General features: G+C 50.3%; 1 protein-coding gene across 1 annotated transcript in view; it reads right to left on the bottom strand.

Annotated features, from left to right (window-relative positions):
* KPNA1 (karyopherin subunit alpha 1) overlaps positions 1 to 23,698 on the bottom strand; it is a 1,070,482-nt gene that overhangs the window by 156,210 nt on the left and 890,574 nt on the right. The window contains exon 11 of the mRNA XM_069635818.1: positions 15,988 to 16,113. Coding sequence (XP_069491919.1) covers positions 15,988 to 16,113 — 126 coding nt within the window. The remainder of the gene's footprint in view (positions 1 to 15,987; positions 16,114 to 23,698) is intronic.

Consider the following 23,698-nt stretch of genomic DNA (forward strand, 5'->3'; position numbering starts at 1 on the left):
TGAACTTACTGATTCAGACTATCCTACGTTTCTTAGCATATGGCAAGTTAGGCCTTACGCCATCCTGACATTCAAGTTAAAAAAAGGTATTATTTGTTTGAACTTTGAATCTGTTGTCAGTGTCTTGCTTCATGAGGCCTTCACAAAAGCTAATTTAGTTTGCAATGGAATTTTGTTCCTACTTTGCAATAGTAATTTTGCAAAGTAGTGCTGCTAAAGTGCTCCAACATAGCAATACTGAATTCAAAAATTGATCCCAATCCCCCAATAGATTAACAGTGGTTGCTCCCCTGGGAGTAGCGGGGTGGTAGTGGTAGCAGAGGTGGAAGAGTGGTGGTGGGAGTGGCTGGCGGTATTTGGTAGTAATGAATGGTAGTACTTTTTAGTAAGTGGTAGATGCAGTAGAGAGGGAGTAGTGGAGGCGAGAGATGATAGTGAGAGCAGAGCGGTAGTAGTAGCGAGTGGGAACACAGGAGTAATGGTAGGAAAGGAAGAGCAGTAGAGTGTTACTTGAAGATCAGATTAATAGTAAGAAGGGAAGATCAAAGGGTTGAGGTGGAAAGGCAGAGTGAGATTGAAGGGACAGTAGCACAGCGGGAGAACATCTTACAAGCCAGTGTAGTGAACAGTCAGGTAAGAGTGTGTGAAGACGAGAGTGAATCCGGGTGAAGGGCACCATCCCCAGTGACTCCCCTGGAACAATAAGCGGGCTAGGTAAGGGAACGATTAGAAGGCCCCCATGGGAGTCAGTTAGCAATTGCTTTAGGGAAGTCAATAGAAACCAGATAGAATGTTAGACAGTTGGGCATCACAGTGGCCGAGAATACCAACATCCCTTTTAGGGATGCCTGCGTTAGGGAGGAGGGAAAAAGGCTGGGAAAGTTGAGATAGAGGGGGACAGCCACAGTGCCAATTCCCCTTAAGAATCTTAAGACCACGAAGAATCTAAATATCAGAAGCCATTCTATCTGGAAAATCGTAATACCACTCGAGAGTCAAAGTGGTTATTTGTGGCAGGCCACCTCGTCACAATAGCCACTAGCAGTTTGAATGGGGCAGATCCATACCAATGGTGGATCTGGGCAAGCTACCAGTCCACATCTTGGACCAAAGGTGCACTCCTGCAGCCAGTCGACAGATCATCGTTGGCGCCAAGCGCTCTAAGAAGAGCAGCCCCTTGACCAGAGGGCAAACCCTGCAGCGGACTAGCACCAACTCCAGTGAATTCACGGTGAAACCATACATCTTTGCCTGATTTCAAGAAGACCCTAGTCGGTGCTTTGTCCCATGGACTGGTGGGAACAACTAGTCCAGACCCCTGCTTGAAGATCCATGCTTTCAGAAGTGTCCCTGGACCAAACGGTGGACTGGCCAGCTCTCCCATGGGCTATCTCGTTGCAGCAGTTGCCATTCCGAGTGCATCCTTGGAACATGGAGGATCTTCAACTTGTACTACAAGAAGTCCAATACTGAATTTTCAGCCTTCTTGCATCATTTCTATCCGTGCAGGACCTGCTCCTTTCTTCGTCCCTGGAAGATCAACTGTCGCCGCCTGATCGCAGTCACTACCATTACAATCCGCCTTCTTCGCCTAGGACCATCTTTAACTCGGTCTTGTCCATTTTCTTTCTTACTGAATTATATATTATACAGTGAACAAAAGTTTGGATAGGAAGGAGCCAAAGACCGCTACTGGGTATCCAGCTCAACCAGTGAGTATGAGCTACCATTGGGGAACAAAAAGCTAGTACATAGCGTTTCGCAAATTAACTTTTACATAAGGTGCACATTTATCCTTTTTAATATTATGATTACTTATGCTTTAAATGTCATATAGATGTGTCCTAATGTTTATAGATTTTTCCAAATGCACATATTTAAATTAACACAGGTGGGGCGTGGCTAGGCAGCACGCCATGCGGCTGTGTTTCCCCTGAGCTCTGCTTCAAGGTGCCCAAGTCATGTAATTTTTGCCATTTATACCGGAAATTTCTGCCCGATTTCATCCTCAGGGTGAGACTGAAGAGGAGCTAATGGAGTTTGGAGACTTTGGGGACTAAAGCGCCCTGCATGGAGCACTTTTCGTGTGGCGAGCCCCGGCGGCGACAGAGGAAAATGGTGGTGCGCGCCATCCGGAGAAGCCGTTGAGAAGAGTTGTCACCAGCCGCAGGTGGGGAGCATCCAGCGGGACCTCCTGGGCGCGCCTGGACTGGAGGAGCCTGTTGTCTGGCGGCCTCGGAGAGGCGCTCTAAGTGACGGCGGCCCGGCGGCTTGTTTTTTGGCGGGTGGATCGCTCTGCCGGTGGGGCTGGAGCTGGGGCGTCGGAGCGGTGTGAGCGCTGGGGCGCCGGGGCGTGTGGAGGACTTTGCCCTGCCGGCTCCTGCTGCTCGGCGCCTGCCCCTGGGAGCCCTACGAAATTGGAGCGGCTGCCCCTCACTGTTCGGCAGACACCCGGAAGGTGGAAGCCTGCCCGGAGCGGAGACCTGGTGAGTGCTGAAGCGTCCTGGGGCATTGAACGGGAACCCATATTCCTACCAGGGGAGTATTTTCAATACTGCAGTGATCCAAAGGGCTCTCCCAACGGCCTGGGAACAAGATCTTACAATAACAGTGCAGGAAGCCTTTCACCTTCTGTAGGGCCTAATTGAACAATCTATATTAAGACAGAGGCTGGCCCCTGCATGTCTGTCGCCTCACGCTCCTCCAGCTGCATTGGGAATATAATTAGGCGACCCCTGCAATCTCCCCAATGGATGCCCAAAACAGCGGTTAAAAAGAAGGCACATGGCATACGGGCCTATTTGGCGCCACACCCTGCGGACCCACCCCTTACAAGCACTGTCACAGCAGAGGTTCACCCGGCTCCATCCCTAAAACTGGACTCAAACATGGCTCTGTCCAAGGAGGAATTAGAGGGAATGCTCAGGTCCTTTAAACAGACATCACCCAAGAGATTAAAAAAGAAATGAAGACCTCCAAGGACTCGTTGGCCCAGTCTCTTGCAGACCTCACTTCCCCACCTTGGGGTGCTGGAGTCCAGGGTTAACGACCTGGAAAACTTAACTTGCGAACAATCCCATGACAATGAGGTCTTGGCAGAAAGGGTGAAGGCCATTGAGGAGTGGCTTGAAGATATATGGGAAAAGCAGGCCGACTTGGAAAATAGGTCGAGACGGAATAATGTGCGCCTCTGTGGTATCCACCGGCAGGTCTCCGACCAGGATCTAGCTGAATATGTAGAAACACTGTTCAGACCCCCTCCTCAATCTCTGGCCAACTGAAGATCTAAAGCTTGATAGAAAACACTTGGTATATTCTTCAGCCCAACTTAAAAAGAACCTGCTACCAGATGTGCTCACTCGGGTACACTTTTTTCGCCAGAAGGAAGAGATCATGGCGTCAGCCAGGAATTCAGACTCAATACAATTCCTAAGCGCGAAGGTACAACTCTTCCAGGACCTGGCCCCCCTATACTCTGGCGTGCAGACGGCAGCTGCAGAGGGTAACAACTTGGCTAAGGGCTCCAAAGATCCGCTATCGCTGGGGGTTTCCATGCAAGCTGATCTTCGACCTCCATAATCAGCACTATGTAATTTCCTCTGAAGATGAAGCGAGAAGTCTGATGTCGGAGGCGCCTGACAGTGACGACCCGAACCCGCACGCTCAGGATATGAAAGGGACTACTTTAAACCCCCGCCAAAAGAGACGTAGGAAAACCCGGCGCTGGCCCCAATCTACAGCAAACCCACACCAGGAAATCGGACTAGAGAAAGCAACCAAGGCCCCGGAGGAGGCATTAGCCCTAACCCCGTTGGAGGGGGAGGGTTGGGCGGCTACCTGATCTAATCGCTGCCTATATTAACGACCGTCAATGAGAGGATATGGCCACCTCGCGGATCTCCACCCGGCTCCCGTTGCTCCTCGGCGAAGCAGATGCTCTATGGCCCTGCTGGGGACCTTGGGTCTCCGAATATGCCTCTCTCTCCTCGGCTGCGCTTGGGGGCGCTCCGTTTTCAGCCTTGTGCCGAGGAGCCGGGAGGGCCTGTGTCACCTCAACATACATTTGAAAGTACTGCAGTCCCCTACTGCTCTTCAATACCTTGTTCGGCTCTATTTGAGGGCAATAGAAGTTTCCGTACATTAGCAGGCTTGGTCGCCTGAGTGGATGGCGCCCGACATATTTCATACCTGGTTAAAGTTGGCTCTGGGACTAGGAATAGCACAATCATTGATGAAAGTAGCTCGTTAACTTTATTTTGTCTGTTTTTACCTCAATTATTTTCTTAAGTTTAACCTGAAGCCATTGGGCTGGTGTTATGTTTTCACTCACCACAGACCTTTTACGGGTTGCACTGCAATGATTTGCCTGACGGAGTATCCTGCCCCTGGTCTCTTCAGTTGGGCTCACTTAAAGCGAAAACCTGAGCGACTGTACCATGGCAACCCCGAGTTTTAGGTGCATCTCCCTTAATGTGCAAAGCCTGAACTCCCACCTGAAACGTTCATGGGGGATTCTCAAAGTTGGACAAGTTTTTTTTATCTCAGACTCGCTCATCCAGAGTGTGTTAGATGTAGATCTACTCCCTGAGGCGCTTGCAGATCACAACCGGTTTTATTGACTATAGCTCCTGCCCGAGCTACCCCTTTTATGAGACCTCCCTGGAGACTAAATGATTTCCTACTAGATGACCCAGTGATCTGTGCCCATATTAGAGAATCCATGGAACTATATTACAGCGATCTGAGCTGGGTCACGGTCTGGGAGGCAAGCAAGGCAGTGATTAGGGGGACACTTTATGGAGCAGGCTGCTCAACGCGGGAGGGCCAGGAGATTACTTCAGGAACACCTGGAGGGGGAGGCCCGTACACTAGAGGAGGTACACAAGAAGAAACCCTCACGGCGCTCATTGAGAGACCTGCAGATGGCTAAGAAAGCGCTCGAGGCACACCACATGGGGGAGTGCGGCCTACTGCATGATGCGTACCAAGCAATTTTATTACACAAAGGGAAACAAGGCTAATAAATTATTAGCAGCCAAGCTGGGGAAACAGACAAAACAAAATAGGATAGACTTCCTGCAGGATAAGAAAGGCAAAGGCACCTCCTCCGAAGAGGGCAAACGCCATATTGTTGAGGAATTCTTCAGGGAACACGCGGCCCCGTATAGGGGGGACCCACAATCCGCCAAGGACTTCATAACCACGGCAGACCTCCCACAGCTGCCACAATCCTTACAAGAGCCCTTGGAAGATCCAATATCCGCTGAGGAAGTTGAATTAGCTATCAAATCACTCCCTATTGGCAAGGCACCGGGCCCAGATGGATTCACAAATACATTTTATATAACCTTCTGTAAGGAGCTCACACCACACAAAGCTATTTAATGTCTTATGGGAAACAGGTTCTGTTACACAGTCCATGGCAGAATCGAATACAACCCTAATCCTAAAGCCGGGGAAGGACCCGGCAGACTGTTCATCCTACCGGCCCATAGCTCTGCTCAACACCGATGCAAAACTGTTTAGCAAGATTATAGCGCGGCGACTGGGGGAAGTCTTACTTACAATAATAGATAGGGATCAGACAGGCTTTATCCAGGGTCGGTCTGCCCACGACAATATTCTCAGAACAATAGACCCAATAGCTCTGGCCCCCTCCGTTCCAGGTCCCCTCTCGTTGCTATACTTGGACGCCCACAGGGCATTCGATAGCATGTCCTGGGACTATCTTCAATTAGTTTCAAAGGGCTTTGGGTTTGGCCCGCAATTCTCTAGATTGGTTCTGTCGAACTTCCAGATCCCCTCCACCCGAATACGAGTTAATTCTCAGTGGACACCCCAGATACCCCTTGGTAGGGGGGACCAGGCAAGGGTGTCCCCTATTCCCACTAGTCTTTGCACTAGTGATGGAACCCTTAGCCCAACATATCTGCCTCCACCTGGAATTTCAGGCGTTCGAGGTGGGAGACCAGTGCCACAAAGTTGCGCTTTATGTAGATGATGTGCTCCGTTTCGTAAGGGAGGCCCAGGCCTCGGTCCCCCCGCCTATGGGTCTGCTTGACTGCATTGCGTTGATCTCGGGATTCACGATGAATATGACAAAATCGGTAGGCCTTAATTTGTCTGAATCACCAGATGTTAAACACCTTGCGGAACATTTACTCCCTTAGCTGGGAAAACTCCAAGATTACGTATCTCGGAGTGCTCCTGACCCCGACCTATTCGGGTGGGTGAAAGCCAACATCCCCCTTTTCTAAAAGATTCCAAGGAGTCTCTACGAAAGTGGGCCCTCCATGAGATATCATGGTTGGGGTGCATAAGTGCAGTTAAAATGACCTTGCTCCCTCGGCTTCTTTACACGTTTCAAGCTCTTCCTGTTCTAATGCCAGAGCGAGACTTATTAGACTTGCAGAACAAGATAAGCCGTTGTATCTGGCAGCGGAAAACAGCTAGAATTCAGCGTAAGATTCTCACTCGGGGTAGGCAGCTGGGAGGTCTTGGGCTCCTCTCTATTTCAAGATACTATCGAGCAATTCAAATTGCCCCTATCTTGAGCTGGACTAACCCAGTTGACCCCCCCCAAATGGCAAGACATCGAGCTGCTTTTCTCTGGGGTTCCCCTCCCTCACCTCCCCCTTCCTCCCGAGGGAGGCGCGTGTCTCTCAGAGGCCCCTCCTCCCGACTACAGGGTCTACTCTTCGTTCTTGGGATAGACATTGGGCGCTACGGGGATTCCAACCGGGTTTAGGTCCCCTCTCCCCAGTCACCCAGAATCCAGCCTTCACCCCTGGGCTTCAGCCCAGCTCTTACCAAAGCTGGTCAAGAGCGGGACCCCTGAGACTGCAGGATCTCTATGCAGACAATGTCCCACTGACCTTTGCCCAGTGCAAGGATAAATTTAACCTCCCGGAGACAGAGAGATTGAGATATATACCGCTTCGGCATTGGATCTAACTAACCAGACCGTCAAAAAGGCTGCCAATAGGCCCCCCTCAGGCTTAGAAATAACGGTTTCGGAAGGGCAACGCTCACAGAGTAGCGACTTGCTATCGCCTCCGGGAAAACGTCCCAGAAGACGAGAAACTCTTATATGTTGGCATGGGAGAGAGAGTTGGGGATTGAGGTATCGCCAAAGTCATGGCAAAGAATCTGGGATAGAGCTCATAGGTCCTCCAGGTGCACAGCAGTTAGGGAATGCGCACTTAAGATCTGCCATCAATGGTATTTCTCCCCGCAGAGGCTACACGCGATAAATCCGGACTACCCTGATGCATGCTGGCACGGCTGTGGGGCGAGGGCAGACCTGGGTCACATGTGGTGGCACTGTCCTGTCATGCAATCTTACTGGTTGAGATCAGATCAAAGAACAAAGACATATGCGGAACCCTGCTCCCCATGGACCCGTTGATAATGTTATTAGGAGATCCACCAGATGATGGGTCCTAGGTCTGGCCATAGCGCTCGCCTGCTTACCCAATTAGTAATGGCGGCCCACCTTACACAAGCTCGATTTTGGAAAGAAGTAGAGGGCCCCCACGTAGCGTACTGGTGGGTAAAGGTTTGGGAGCTTCTTGGAGTGGACAAACTAACGGCTGCGATAGAAGGTCAGACATCCAAATTCTCACGCATCTGGGACCCATTCCTGTACCATGTGCAAGAAAAAGAACACATGTTTTTTTCAGCTTAGATTGGTTAAGTACCTCCTTCAGCCCTGATACGCTTCTAACATGGTTGATGTACCCATTAGAGTGAAACCCGGGCCGGGGGGGGGGGTTTGATGCAGCTCCTCAGAGGGCAATGCTGCGAACTGTTGGTAACTTTGGTGAGGTTTTTCTTTTCTTTTTCTTTCTCTCTCTCTCTTCTCCACATTTAAGAACGCTACAGGATGTTAAGATGAGCAATTCTCTTCCCAGAGGATGTTGATGAAACTATATTTACTAGATGAATTACAAAGATGTTAAACTGAAATGTTGATGCGTTGCTTAAGAGATTAATGTTACAATTGCAGTGACAAACGAACAAGTTACTTTCTCACCTGGTAACGTTCTTTCGATGGGATGGTCCGACGACATATTCGATATCTATGACAGTAATCACCACAGCTGTGCTGCTTTAGAAAATCTTTCAGCGTCTGCGTCATGCGTCGATGACATCGATACTCCACCCTCGAGGACCTCCTCCGACGGCCAACGTCACTGGATGTTATAAGTAAGACGCACGACGCCCGTAGCCTCAGTTGTAGTTTTTTCCCCAGAACGTGTGCCAGTCTAACCACACAAAGCCTTGCGGAAACGCAAGCTGCAATCGCATAAGAAATTCTGTAGCGGGGAAGGCAGGGTGGGAGCGATATGGAATACGTCGTCGGACCATCCCATCGAAAGAACGTTACCAGGTAAGAGAGCAACTTGTTCGAGGGGATTGGGTCCTCCGACGTATTCCATATCTATGACAGACTCCCAAAGCGGTACCAATGCAAGGAGGTGGGAAAAGAATTTAGAAAACAGAAATTTAGAATACCCAATCAAACTGCGGAGTAAAGGACCGCCTTGCCAAAGGCCAGGTCCTGCCCCCGGATGGAATCGAGGGAGTAGTGACGTACAAAAGTATGTACCGAAGCCCAGGTGGCTGCATCACAGATGTTTCGGATAGGAACACCCCTCTGTAGGGCAGTAGAGGCAGCGATACCCCTGGCAGAATGGGCCCGTAAGCCGACCGGTGGGTCCTTACCCGCCAAGCGGTAACACTCGGAGATAGCTAAAATAATCCAGCGAGACAGTCTGTTTCATCACAGCCTATCCCAAACGCTTTCCAGCGTAACCAACGAAGAGCTGATCATCCATTCTGACCCGGGACATGCGTGAAATATAAAAGCTTAACGCTCTTCTAGGATCAAGCCTATGGAGCCTCTCCTGTTCCTTACCAGGATGTGGAGGAGGATAAAACGCCGGAAGAACAACCTTCTGGCCTAAATGAAATTCTGACACCACCTTCGGAATAAAGGAAGGACGAACTAAGGACAACCCTGTCCTTATGAAACACAGTGAAGGGTGACTTAACTGAAAGTGCCTGTAACTCACTCACTCTGCGAGCGGAAGTGACTGCAACCAAAAACACAGTTTTAAAAGTTAACAGTCTCAAAGGGCATGACTGCAAAGGCTCAAACGGAGCATCCATCAGAAACTTGAGAACAAGGTTCAAATCCCAACCGGGCACAAAGGTGGAAAGTTGACAGAGGGAACACATCAGTGAGCCCTTTCAGAAACTGAGACATTAAAGGAATTTTAAAATAGGAACACTCTTCAGACGAGCGCTTAAATATGGACAGCACCGCCAGGTAACCTTTAATGGTACCCACTTGAAGGCCCCCTGTGGGCCAAAGAAAGCAAAAAAGACAGAACCATGAGAATGTCACATGCAAAAGGATCCACATTCTTGACCCTGCACCAGTCGCAGAACTTACGCCAACGGCAACAGTACAGGGACTTTGTTGCTGGCCGTCTGGCCGAGAGCAACACCTCCATCACGTCTTCAGGGTGGTCCCAATCCTTATACCTCAACCTTTCAGAAACCAAGCGTGAAGGTTGAGGGATCTGACCTCTGGATGGAGAACCTGACCCCCCCCCCCTCCCGTGAGAGCAGATCGTCTCAGTAGGGAAGACGACGTGGAGGGCAGATGGACAAGTCGAGAAGGTCTGGGTACCACGAACTCCGGGCCCACACCCGAGCAATGACGATCATCCGGGAACCGAACCTCCATAACCTCGGCAGCACTTGCGGAATGATGGGGACTGGAGGAAACGCGTACAGCAGTGGGAACGACCACTCCACCACGAACGCATCTCCTAATGCTCCTTTTGGAGGAAATTACCGTGAGCAGAACCTCTCGCATTTCCGGTTGACACTGGAGGAGAAGATATCCACTTGAGGGGTCCCCCAAAGGGCGAAGATCTCCAGGAGAATCTCCCGAGCCAACTTACACTCGTGAGAGATCGCGCTCTGCTTGCTCAGAGCGTCAGCCGTCTCTTTTTCGTCTCCGGCCAGATGAACTGCCGAGATCGAAACTTCCTGCTGGATTGCCCAGAACCAGAGCTGCATTGTCTCCCTGCACAGAGGAAGTGACTTTGCCGCCCCCCCCCCATTTTGTTGAGGTAGTGCATGGCTACTGTGTTGCCCGTCAGGATCAGGACATTCTTCCTTCGCACAGTCGGCAGAAAAGCCTTCAGGGCTAGCCTGACGGCCCTCAGCTCCCACCGATTGATATGGAGTCTGGACTCTGAAGACCAATGACCGCTAACTCAACTCGTTGGCATGAGCTCCCCATCCCGTGAGGGATGCGTCCGTCACAATCGTCCCCTCCGGCCAGGGTAGCCAAAATGGAGCCCTCTTCATCAGATTGTCTTTGACGGCCCACCTCAGAAGGTCCTGGGCGACCGAGGACGGCACCTGAACAGGGTCTGACATCCTGCCGGAGGACTGAGACCACTGGAGCTTGAGTGCCCATTGCAAAGATCTCATCCGCAACCTGGCCTCCGGCACCAGAAGAATGCAGGATGCCATGAGGCCGAGCAATCTCAAGAACTCTAACGCTGGGAGGCTCTGGGCAAGATGAAAATTGTGCACCATCTGCTGAATGTGATGAGCCCTCAACTGGGGAGGAAAACACTGCCCCAGGGACGTGTCGAGCACTGCTCCGATGTACTGCAGCCTCTGAGTTGGTGTCAAATGGGACTTCTTTAAGTTGAGGGAGAAGCAGAGCTTGTGGAGGGAGTGGCAGGTGACTGACAGATGATCCAGGACTTGCTCAGGAGAGCGCGCCCTGATCAACCAATGCTCCAGGTAGGGGTAGACGTGAATCCCCCCTTCCCTGAGGTGCGCTGCCACCACTACCATGAGCTTGGTGAAAACCCTCGCCGGAGGTCAATCCGAACGGCAGGATCCGAAACTGAAAGTGCGAGTCGCCAACCGCGAACCTCAGGTACTTCTTGTGCTTTGGATGTATCGGCACATGAAAATAAGCGTCCTTGAGGTCGAGAGACACCAACCAGTCCCTGAAGTTGAAGGGCCTGGAGGACTTGAGAGTAACCATCTTGAACTTGTCCTTCCTGAGGAGTTTGTTCAAACCGCGCAAGTCCATGATGGGTCTCAATCCCCAGTCTTTCTTGGAAATAAAAAAATAAGGGGAATACCATCCCTTGTTCCTCTCCGCTACAGGCACCAGTTCTAGGGCGCCTTTCTCCAGCAGGGATTGCATTTCCTGCGCAAGGAGCGGATCCGGACTCTTCAAAGAGAGATTCCCTGGTGGATTGTCTTGAGGCCTCTGCCAGAAAGGAAGACAGTAGCCGTGGTTTATGATCTCCAGAACCCACACATCTGAAGTAATGGCGCGCCACTCTGCAAGATGCTGCGCCAGCCTTCCCCCAACCGGCGAACCATGGGACATGGCCTCGACTGAGCTGAAGCGGCTGCGGTGTTGTCTGAGGGCAAAGAGGCAACAGCCCGAGCGGCCTCAGCACCTCCAGTACCTTGTTTTCCACCTCTGGCACTCCTACGGTGGCCCCTTTGACTGGCAGCTCCTCTCGCTTTACCAAAGGATGAGTAATAACGAAAGGAGCCGCCCCTCCATTGCTGTCCCCTAGGACGAAAAGACAGAGGTTGACTAACTGCAGCGCCCAACGACTTCACTGCAGCTTTTGAGGTCTGCAACCTCTCAAGGATCTTGTCAGCCTTGCTGCCAAAAAGATGTTCCCCGTCAAAGGGCATGTTGAGGATCCGGACCTGCACATCGGGAGCAAACCCCGACTTCCGCAACCACGCAAACCTGCGAGTGCTCACCGCCATGGACCGGCTGACGCAATCTGCCATGTCCAAACCCGAGTGAATGGCCTCACACATGGCATCCTTGCCATCCTGAACCATGGCAAGGAAACCATCCTGTTCGTCTCCTTCGGGAATATGTTCAGCCGCTAAGGAAACAGTTCCACTGAGTGTGCGTGAAACGGGACAAGGCACATACGGAGTTGGCTGCCTGAAGCGCCATAACCCCTGAAGAAAACACTTTCTTCGCCCAGCCGTCAAAACGCTTGTCGTCGCTTTCAGGAGGGATGGTAGGATACAACGCCTGCTTTGCCGGGGCCATAGCCGCCTGCACCACCAAACTCTCCGGAGTGGGGTGCTTGGACAAGTAGCAGGGGTCGCTACTGGCTGGGCGGTATTTTCACTGCAAAGACTTGCCCACTGCCGGGAGACTCTCCGGAGCAGGCCAAGCCGCCGCCACCCTCCTCTGTAGAACCATATGAAACGGCAGTACCGGGTCAGTTGGTGGACCAAGGTCGATATTCGTAAGGTCATCCTGAAGAAACTCCCCCGGGGGAGCAGACCATCCCAAGTACTCGGTGACCCTCGACATAAGGCGCCGGTACGAGGCGTCGGCATGAGTGCCAGGCTCAGGCCTACGAAACTCAACCTCTGGAGAGGCGTCCAGTCCACTAGCATCGTGCAGGGACTGCCTCAGGTCCTCAGATTGGCTATGGCACGAGAGAATCTCGTCTGGCACCGTATTAGGAATCATGCCATCATCAGAGCCCTCATCCACCTCTGAAATAAACGCAAGATGGCGGTAAGAAGGCACATAATGTAAACCAAAGCCATGCTTGACCTGGACCAGAGCCTTTCTAGGGGGTTCCACCGAGCCTCGGGGTACCCCTGTCGACACAGCCTTGAAAGGTGTCGAGGGCATCGAGTGAATCGGCGTCGACAGCATCAATGGCGTCGACACAGGCCTGGAGGCCGGAGCCCCAAGCGTGTCCTTCGACAGCCTGGGCGTCGATAACTTCGGAGGCGGGGCCTCGAAAGAGACCGTCGACGACCTCGGCGCCACCAACGTCAACGTCTTCCTCGAAGACATCACAGGTTCACAAGGTCTCAAGCTCGTCGAGGACCGGGACCTGGCATGACGAGAACGATTCCCCATTGTCCGAGCGGGACCTCTCCCGCGAATCGTGCCGACCACCCGAGCCCAAAGGCGTGCAAGCAGTGTCTCTCGACCGATCACGACCGACCCCACTCAGAGGCGTGGACGGACCGGTGCCCTGCGATTCGAGAATCGCTAACATTTTCTTCCCGAAGGAAGCCCATTCCTCTGGCGTCGCCTGCTTAGTAGGGTAAGCGGAGTCCTCGGAAGAGGACAGGGAAGGCGACCGATGACAGCGCTTCCGGGAGTGCTTCAAAGAGGCAGGAGTAGCGGGACCGACTCCAGGACCGAGACCCACTGGACTTCCGAGGACGACGCAGAGAGCCGCCTCTCGAATAGTCCGTCGAAAGCCCCGCAGACCTCGACTTCCGTGGCTTAGACACCTTACCCACCGATAACTTCTTGCGCTCCTGCAAGGCTTTAGACGTGAGCGACTGGCATTCGACACAGTCGTCCGTGTCATGGGCCTCCCCGAGGCACCAGAGGCAGGCGTCGTGCGAGTCCGTAACCGACATCTTGGACCCACAGTCCCCGCACTTCTTAAATCCCAGACGCGGGGTGGAAGTGGAAGACTAGGTAGACATCCTTCACAAAGAAGAAACTTCACAAAACAAACAGGTTTGAAGAACCGAGAAACAGAAACTCCAAAGAGTCGAGGCGCACCGAGATCTCCGAAGCTAACATGTTCACGGAAAAAAACGAACTGAGGCTACGGGCGGCGTGCGTCCTACTTATAACATCCAGTGACGTCGGCCGTCGGAGGAGGTCCTCGAGGGCGGCGTATCGACGTAGGAAGCAGATGCCGAAAGATTTTCCGAAGCAGCACAGCTGTGGTGATTACTGTCATAGATATGGAATACGTCGGAGGACCCGATCCCCTCAAAGACGAATTTTAGCCTTTTCCTGTACATGTTGCTGAAGTCGGTATAATGGATGAGCTGCAAAGGCGCTGAATCGGAATGTTGATTTGTGGCTCATGAGATTGATTAATTAATGGTGCCACTTGCAGTGATATTTGATGAATTCAATGTTTCAATAAAAAGATTTTGACACAAAAAAATAAATAATTAACATAGGTGTGTTTGTTCAGCATCAGTTGGACCTGGGAGGAAAAAGCCGCTCCTGGTAGCTGTTGCTGTCAAGCTTAACAGGCGCTTCTAGGCTACAAGCAGGAGCTAAATAGCTCCCATGCCCCCTCAATTATGAACCCTGTTATATATGCACGCATAAACACATGGAAAATGGAGAAGATTACAAGGACATTTGGTATGCAACATCGGAAACTGTTTGTGTGTCCCTTTCTGCAGAAAGGGATGCAAGGTGGAGTTCAGTCACAACCAGAAGAACGCCATGTTTGTTGATGCGAGGATTCAGATACCTCCACATGACTTGCTCAAGCCGATTTATGATCCCAATTGATTATACTTTGCTTCTCTCTTAGCCTTTGTATAAGTTTATCCTATTTGGAATCTATTGGGCGATCTGCTATGTTTCACTTCTTGTGTTGTATTGTTGTGGGGAGATGCAGTTTAATTGTGAATGGTTTTATTGCAATAAATGGCAATTTCAAATCTGCCATGCAACAGTTTATGATTAATGCACTATTCATTTTTTTTAAGATTGAGTGCACTGCTACCAGCAACCGATTCCTTCTTGCGATCTGCTTCCTGGTATCCACTGCCTACACCTCAAATGGCTCGTCAAGCTTCATTTTGAAGGTACACTTTGAACACTGCTACACCCTGGTGTGGTGTATGATTATATTCGTGGATTTAGCTTCCTTTAAATACTAGGCTACCCGTAATGACTACATCTACCTTCATATTTTCATTATTTAGCGGATTGAAAGCAGCACCTGAACCTAACAGTTGGCTCCTAAACCTTGGACCTACTACCCTCACTGGCACCGTTGTACAATTGTACAGTCAATTACTGGAGGAAAGGTACTTCTTAACTTCACTAACAATTGTGGTGAGGTGAAGGGTGATTCTTAAGTTGCATATCCTGATTAAGCGGTTTCTTTTGTGCCGTAGGGGATACCGGTCAGTGTCTATGTTGTTCACGATTCCCTATTGATCTTTTAAGGGTGTGTCCTATTGTGAAGTGACACATTGGCAAGGTTGAGAACCTTTTTTTTGTTTTCTTCTTCTCGATTTACTGCCATTGTAAATTAATAACTTTGACACTGTACTTAATAGTTAACTGTTAATATTTATTTCTGCTTAGGACTTTCAGATATTTAGAGGGTACTTCCCTGATGGGTCATTCAGGCCCCGAAACATGTAGGATCTTGAAACATAATTGCCCTCACATGTATTGCCACATATGTTCATTGATTTGTAAACCATTATTTTTATGATTTTGTGGAATTGTTTCTTTTAAAAGAATGATGAACAGCTATGGCAACAAAATGGCTTTTGCTTGTAGTTTAATGTGAAACATTGTGATACATTTTGTTAGTTTAACTGTTCACAGTATATTAGGTCCTGGAAGTTTTTATTATGTCTTTGACGAAGTTACTTATTTAGTGTAATACCTTTGTTTTAACTTCCTCTTAAGGTTGTCAATGAGATATTATCATAAAATATAATCTAATAGACTGGAACCTTTGGTCCAAATGTGGGAAGAGTGCAGGTCGAGTTCTGAACCGGTTCTGCTCCCAGATTTGAAATTGCCATTGTTTGTTTGGGAATTTGGAATCTTGTCCTATTTTAACTATCTGCACCCCCTTGAAAAGCACAAAATATTCTATATGTTTTGTTGTCTTTAAATATACTCCCAATGTAGAGTGCAGTCCCCTCCTATATCTAACAATTATTGCAACGAAGTCATTAATAAATACATAAAAAAAAGATTGCATACTAGATGTGGAATGAAGACTCTTACAGAGGATCTACATCTCAAGCTCGGGCTTTTATCTTGCAATTTAGCAGCACCTCTCATTACACACTTGAATATCGATTGTAGGTGGGCTGCATTTGATTGAAACCTGACAGACAAATCATTTTGTAACTCACCTGAATCTGAGCCCTATTCCCAGCTGTGATGTTGGATATCGTCCAGCATGCTTCCTTTTTGATGGATTCCTTGGGACTACTAAGCAACTGCAGCAGACTTTGAAGGGCAGAGCAATTCAAAACTACCTGTAAAAAAATATATTTGCACATAAAGAAGCATGCACCATATTGGATTGTTACATTAACAAGTTATCAATAAGATATTGCATATTTTAAGATTGGTCATACCAAAAATAAACAAGGATATAGCTAGAAACATGCCTTAGCTTGCAAGAACTAAACCTCTTCCTAGATCTGAAACGGTCAAAGGCTTAATGGTTCAAGTATGAAGTGTGCTAATTTATGAACATTGGGTACAGCCTGATCTAAATGTACAGGATAAAGTCATCATTATGGGTTACGCTAGCCACAGCTCTTTCCAATTTACAATGTCTGGGTTCCTTGCCACAAGGTGGTGGGACAGCTGAGAGAAATGTAATCATACCCATAGATAGCCCATCATCGCACATCAGGTATCCTTTTGTTAACCAGATACCCACTCATGGCAGATCACAGTGAGAAGTGGCAAATAATGAGTCTATTGGAGAGGGCCAGCAAAGAGGAAAAAGCCAATAGACTACAATGAATTAACAGTACCTTTAACGTATTCCTAGGCAGTTTACTATTCCAAATGGGAGAAGTTATTCCCCATCACAGAGTATAATGATTAGGCAGAAATAAATAATGGAAAAGTTAGCTTCATGGAAAAGTTAGCTTCATGGCAAGTCCAGTTAGAAGTCCTTTGTAATGAATCCAATGAAATCATTACTCCCTTTCCGGCGGTGCCCCCGCCCCCCCATGTGGCCATGTGATGGCAGCCGCTACCTGATCCTAGCCTTGGAGGCGGCTATAAGAGAGGATCACATGTGGGCGGAGGGTGCAGGGGTGAGTGAGTATGATATGGCATTCATAACTCGCCTATACACAAGTGTTTCAAGGCGCGAGAGAGAGGTGATAACAGAGCATGAGACATGGTATCCCCCATTCTACTTGCAGAATTAATCTCGCATACAAAACACCTTAATGGTGTATTGTGCTTCTTTCCCAGCTCCCTCAAAAGAGTGCTGAATTTCTCTCAATCCAATCTGCAAATCACTTTTCACAGATTGAATTGCCTTCAGAACATGTTAAAATCTTTCCTCCAATGGGCCAGGAGGATAGCTCAGGGGCAACGCGTTTGTCTTGGAAGCACGACAACACATAGCAACACAGGTTTGAATACCGGTCTCGCGCTTAGAAACCAGTCTCAGGTATTGAGCAAGTTATAAGGGAGCAGTTTTTTTACCTGTAACTCCATTTCTCCAACGTTGGTATCTTTCATGGATTCACATGCTGTGAATATTTACCGTCGTAAGGCTGGGAAAACTCAGTAACTTTAGCCTAGTGTTTTTCTCTGGAAAAATTAGACACTTTAGTGTCCTATCTACGTCTTTTTTGGGTGCTTACGCTACACCAATAGGACGTCTGGTATAAATTGACCTGCCCCGCGGCTTCCCTTCAGATTTTAACCTCAAAGCAGAGGAAACCGGAATCAGAGTTTGCCTGCAGGGGCGGCCGCATTTGAATTCATGAAGGATACCAATGCTGGAGAAATGGATTTACAGGTAAGAAACTACTGCCTTCTCCAGCATTGGATCATTCATGGATTCACATGCTGTGAATAGATTACATAACAATATAACCAACCTGGAGGTGCATGACAGGAAAACCAATCCCATGCCCCAGGCACAAGTATTAACACAATAAACCTCATCCAACAACCTGCATGAGAGGTAAATCCTAGCGAGTGATAGAAACACAATAAATAAAAATAAAAAAACGGAAGCAGCAGGGCCTACCTTATTGAAACAGGCGTTGGAGGACTGCCCATCCCACCTGCACATCTTCCACATGCTGCTGAGCCAGACAGTTTCTGGTGAAGGTATGGGGCACCGCCCAAGATGCTGCTTGGCAAATTTCACTGAGCGGGATACCAGCCCACAATGCCGCAGAGGACGCTGTGGATCTCACAGAATGGGCTCTAGGAGTGCCCCTCAACGGCTTGCCTGCTTTTCCGTGGCAAAAGGAAATTGTAGAAGAGACCCAATGGGACAGTCCTTGCTTGGAAATGGACCGGCCCTTGTTGGAGGGCCCAAAAGACACAAACAGTTGACTCGACTGCTGGAAGACTTTAGTACGGTAAGATAAAACTTTAACACCCTCTTGGCAGCCAGGTAATGCAGAGCACGTTCCACCGGAGTTGCAGTCTTCGCGAAGAACGTGGGCAAAGCAAAGGTAGAGTGTTTATGAAACTCCGACAGCACTTATCCCTAAAGTTTGGATTAGTAGACAGGAGAACCTTATCCCTCACGAAGCACAGGTAAGGCGGGTCAATGATCAGAGCCTGAAGTTCCGACATCTTCCTAGCAGATGTGATGGCCACCAAAAACACTACTTTCCACGAGAGGAACTTCAAAGACGCCGTCGACATTGGTTCAAACGACGGCTACATGAGAGCGGAGCGATCACATTGAGACTCCACACCGGAGCAAACCTTTTCTTTGGGGGAAGGTCCGAAAAAGTCCTTTAAGAAAATGTTTGACCAATCGGTCACTGAAGAAAAGAGTAGAATGATGGCGCCTTGTGAACCTGGAGATGCCTGCCAAATGCACCTTGATGGATGACAAAGCCAGGCCCCCTTTCACCAGTAGCAGAAAATAAGGTAGAATCTGGGCAGGAGACACCTCGGGGCCACCAAGATCACTTTGCACAGGTACTTGCGCACCAGCTGGATAGTTTTCCGAATCTGATGAAAAGCGTACCTGAAGAAGCCCGTCCACGGGAACGAGAACCTTAAGAGTCCGGATGAGCCACCCTGCTGGCAAAGAGGGCACTGCTTGTTCTCCGGCGTGGCAAACAAATCCAAAGAGGGAAACCCCCACTTCTTGAACATCTGCATCACCTGCACCTTCTTTAGCCTCCACTCGTGCAACTGACCATCGTCTCTGCTGAGAGCGTCCGTCTTCACCTTCAGAACCCCCGGCAGATGGTAAGCGACGATCTGAATCCCCTGAGCAATGGCCAAACGCCAGACAGCCTGAGCCTCCCTGGACAGGAGAGGGGAATGCGTTCCGCCCTGTTTGCGCAGTTAACACATTGTTGTGGTGTTGTCCGTCAAACCGCACACCACTGCCCAGCGAATGAGAGGCAGAAAGGATTTCAGAGCCCAATGCACAGCTCTGAACTCCAGTACCTTGATGTGCAACGATGCCTCCTGCACGGACCACAGGCCCTGGTCTTGAAACTGGTCGAGGTGCGCCCCCCCAACCCACCTGGGAAGCATCCGTAACAATCATGAACTGAAAGTAGATTTCCATCAGGGGCATCCCCTGTACCAGATTATCTGATCAACACCACCACTTCAGGGCCTCCACCAGAACTTGGGAGATGGCCACCTTGTCAAACCACAACCCCCGGCTCTGCGACCACCGGGATGCGAGAAACTCCTGCACTGGTTGCATGAACAGGCGACAATTTGGGATGAGGTGGATACAGGACGCCATGGACCCCAGACGGGACATGTAAGTCCGGACGGAAACTATAGACGCCGGGTGACAGGCGCCCGCCTTGGACAGTAACCTGTCCACTCTTTAGACTGATGGTTTCACCAGATTTTGCACTGTATGGAAATGAGCGCCAAGAAAATTCAAATCCCTGGAGGGCGACAGACAAGATTTGGCAAAGTTTACGGCAAATCCCAGCCGTTTTAACAGCAACATGGAAGCCTGGAGAGAAACTGAACTCTGTTCCGGCGAATCCCCCCTTACCAACCAATCGTCCATATACAGATACACATGATGCCCCTCCCTGCGGAGGAATGTCGCCAGTGGAGCCAGGCACTTGGTAAACGTCCTTGGGGCCGACTTTAGGCCAAAAGGAAGAACCCGAAACTGGAGATGCTCTTCGCCGACCATGAAGTGCAGGAACTTGCGATGTGTCTGAAGCATCGGGATGTGGAAATATGCGTTCTCTAGATCTAGCAACGCCAGGAATTCCCCAAGTTGCACAAGCGCATGACATCCTGCAAGGTGAGCATCTTGAACTTCAGGCGTTGCAGATTCTTGTTCAACTGCCGAAGGTCCAGAATAGGACGCCACTTTCCGGTGGGCTTTTTTTAAAATCACAAAATACCTGCAGTAAACTCGCTGGCCGCGTTCTGACACCGGGACTGGTTCTATCGCCCCTTTCTCCAACATTAGACACACCTCTTGCCACAAGACTTTGAGATGAGGTTGCAGCATGGGGAGTTGTGGACCTCAAAACTCTGAGTGGCCGTGCCGTACAGTGTCTAGTACCCAGCGGTCCGTTGTAATGATTCCACTCGTCGACGTGAAGTGCCACCCTGCCCCCTAGTTGACTGCCCATATGGCAGTCATTGCTGAGACTTAGGACTGCCGCCCCTTAGTAGTACAGGCAGAGGGACCGTTTTTGCGCTAAACCTGGACGTCCATGTTTTTCTGGGCAGACTGGAACGATCGCCGGAATCCCTGGGAGGAGTAAGTGGAGCAACCGTAACCTCCGTCGTGGGAGGCAGCAAACTTGGCATTGCCAGAGGCTCCATGGAAGGCCCGAAATGCTTGAAAAGACCAGCCACTCTGCAGCAAAACAAGCGACCGTGCCACTTCAGAATCCTCCTTCATTCCCTTTAGCGCCTCGATATTTTTCACCAAAAAGCTGCTCACCCTCACAGGGCATATCTACCACTTCATTGTTTATCTGCTTGAAACCAGATTCTGCAAGGTCCACCGGCATGTTAATGCTGTGGTTGGAGGCTTCCTCCCCCTCCCTAACCAGCAGCATAGCTTCCTTGCGTTGTTTCTCCGGGAGATCTAAGAGAGGAGCCAACTTGTGCCACATCTCCCAGTCATAGCGGGCCATAATGGCCATGGAGATGGCCTCCTTGACCATCGTAGCTCCAATCATCAACACCTTCTTGGCGAACGCATCTAGTTTCCTACTTTCGGTGTCCGGGGGCGTAGAGCACTTGTGTTGACTCCTCGCCTTCCGGCTAGCCGTCGCCAACACCACCAACTCCGGAGTGGGCTGGGACGTGAGGCATTTGGGGGAAGATTCAGGCGCCTTAAACGTCTTCTCAAGGCGTCCCTTGATTGCAGGTTCCAAAAAAGGATGGGGCATCGTGCGCAGACCCTCCTGCCCCACGTGGTCCAAAATGGGGACAGAGAAGACAGCCTTCTGTCCCTTCCCCATGTGATCGAAAAGACAGCAGTCCTATTTAGGAGCAAGGCCAAATTCTTGGCACCCCTTCGCCATCATCGAGTGGAATGCGCCAATATCATCCGGCTGAGACGGGCTACTAAGTGGATCCACTTCAGGGTCCGTGTCCCAGGTATCAGCCCTTCTGGGCGATGAGTAAAGTGAGGACAGCGTGTCACGGGGAATACACTCTGGATCCGAATCCACCATTTCCCCTTCCTCCGGGTGACCACTGGGAAGACCCAACCCCACAGGCGACGGAAACAGTGGCCGCACCGGAGGGTATTTCCTGGGACGCTCCTGGCGAGGGGCCTCCACCAGCACCCGTTCCACCGGAGTCACAGGAAGTCTTGCATCTAACTGTCCCAGCAGCGACTGCAGCATGCTCAACACCTGCATAGATAGAGATTGAGGATTCACCAAAGGGTACAAGGGCAGGACAGGCCCACCCCCTTTTGACATAGATGGACACGCCAAATGCATTCCCAGCGCTGATGGATCGAATAGCGGCTCAACTTCGTCCTCTGGACTAGACATTACCGGACAGTACGGCGGGTCCTGCTGAAGAATGTCCACTGGAATCAGCCGGCCAAAACCCCCTTCACATCGCCACGGGTCCTCCGCAGGCAACAGACCTTCACCAGGCACCAGTGTAGCAGAGTGCAGCAATAACGGGCCACTCACCGGCCAGGTCGTCGAGGTCACAGTCGCCGACGGAGCTACAGTCGCCGACGGAGCTGAAGTCACAACAGTTGAAGATGGGAAAGTTGGCAGAACCACCGCCGTCGACTGCGTAACACCAGTCGATGCCCTCATCGACGGAACCAAGGCCACGACAGTTCTGGACACCTCAGGCGACGTAGACCCCTTGGTAGAATGCTGCTTCGACGACTCACGGCCAGATGAAGAGCCATGGGCGGCCCTTTGACGAGTGTCGCGAGGATGACGACTCACGGTACTTCGACTTTTCCCTCTCCTTCGTCGAGGTGTTCAGCACCACTTTCTCAGGCCGAACACTCGGCCGTGACTTATCCGGCTTGGATGACTTGGGCAGAGAGCGAGTACCCTCTCCTTATGCTGGTGCGACCGTCCAGAGCTCTCACTGCCTCTCCCCACCTCCGACGCCAACCCCCCAGTGCGCAGTTTCTTTGAGGGGGGGGGGTTCTGCCGAACAGGACCTGGAGTGTGAAAAAGGCGTCTTCCCGGCCTTGGCGGACGAGCTACTCCCGTGGGACGAACCCACCTCCGAAACTGGGTCAGTCCCCTCATTGAGGCGGGTAAGCAGCTGGCGGTTGCGGTCCTTCAGTGTTTTCTGTGAAAACACTAGACATGTAGAGCAGGCCTCCACAGAATTATTTGAATACAAGCAATACAGACACTCCCTGTGTCCGTCACTTTCGAACACGTTCTTCTGGCCGCAGTTCTCAAGGCCGAAACAACGATTTTTGGGGCCCAACAGATGACATGATAGCCCAACACCCAACAGTACGTGGTGAAACGAAGAGTACGATACTCAAGAACAAACAAGAGGTGATCCCAACAGCTTGGAGACGGTTGAAATCTGAAGGGAAGCCGAGGTGGCTAATTATACCTGACGTCCTATTGGTGTAGCGTTGGCACCCAAAAAAGTCGTTGATGGGACACTAAAGTGTCAGTTTTCCATAGGAAAACAATAGGCTAAAGTTACCGAGGTTTCCCAGCCTGACGACTGGAAATATTCACAGCATGTGAATCCATGAAAGATCCAATGCTGGAAAAAAGAACAAATATATAATTATAATGTCTTTGTGCAAGTTAGCTAAAAGGAACTACCGTTTCCCAGAAACACCTTAACACTGTGACGAGGAAGAGGAATGGAGAAATACAGAGTGGGAGAAGCCCAGAGCACAGTTGTTGGAAGCGTGCAATTGTGCCCAGGACCTTTGAAAATGTATTGCCACAAGAAATGGCAGACTGCTGGTGGGTGCGGGTTGCTGCTCCTCATGCCACAGAGGAGATGAGGAGGAAACATTGGAGTCAAGCAGGGAATGGCAGCACGAAGAAGAGTCCACGCAGGAACGCCAGAAGCAGGTACAGAGCTCCAGGGCATTCACCGGTGGAAAGAGGCAACAAGACGCTTATACGAGACTCACGAGGTGAGAAGAAGCCCAAGAGAAACCACGGGAAGCAAGGAACCCAAAAGCCAAACAGCGCGAGGAAGAGAACATCCGGCAGCTGCCATTAGCGGGCTGTGAGCAGAGCAGGAAATGGCACGAAGAGTCCACGCTGGGACGAACGGGACATTGGGCATATTGGCAAACACGCAGCATGTTAAAGTTAAACAATGTGAAGCAGATAAAGAAAGTCACGTGTCGATAAGGAAAGGGAGAAAGAAAAAGTACATTTACCAGGTTCAAATTCCGGGTCCACGCTTAAAAAC

This window comes from Ambystoma mexicanum, chromosome 7p (assembly GCF_040938575.1).
Source record: "Ambystoma mexicanum isolate Mex_15411 chromosome 7p, UKY_AmexF1_1, whole genome shotgun sequence".
NCBI lineage: Eukaryota > Metazoa > Chordata > Amphibia > Caudata > Ambystomatidae > Ambystoma > Ambystoma mexicanum.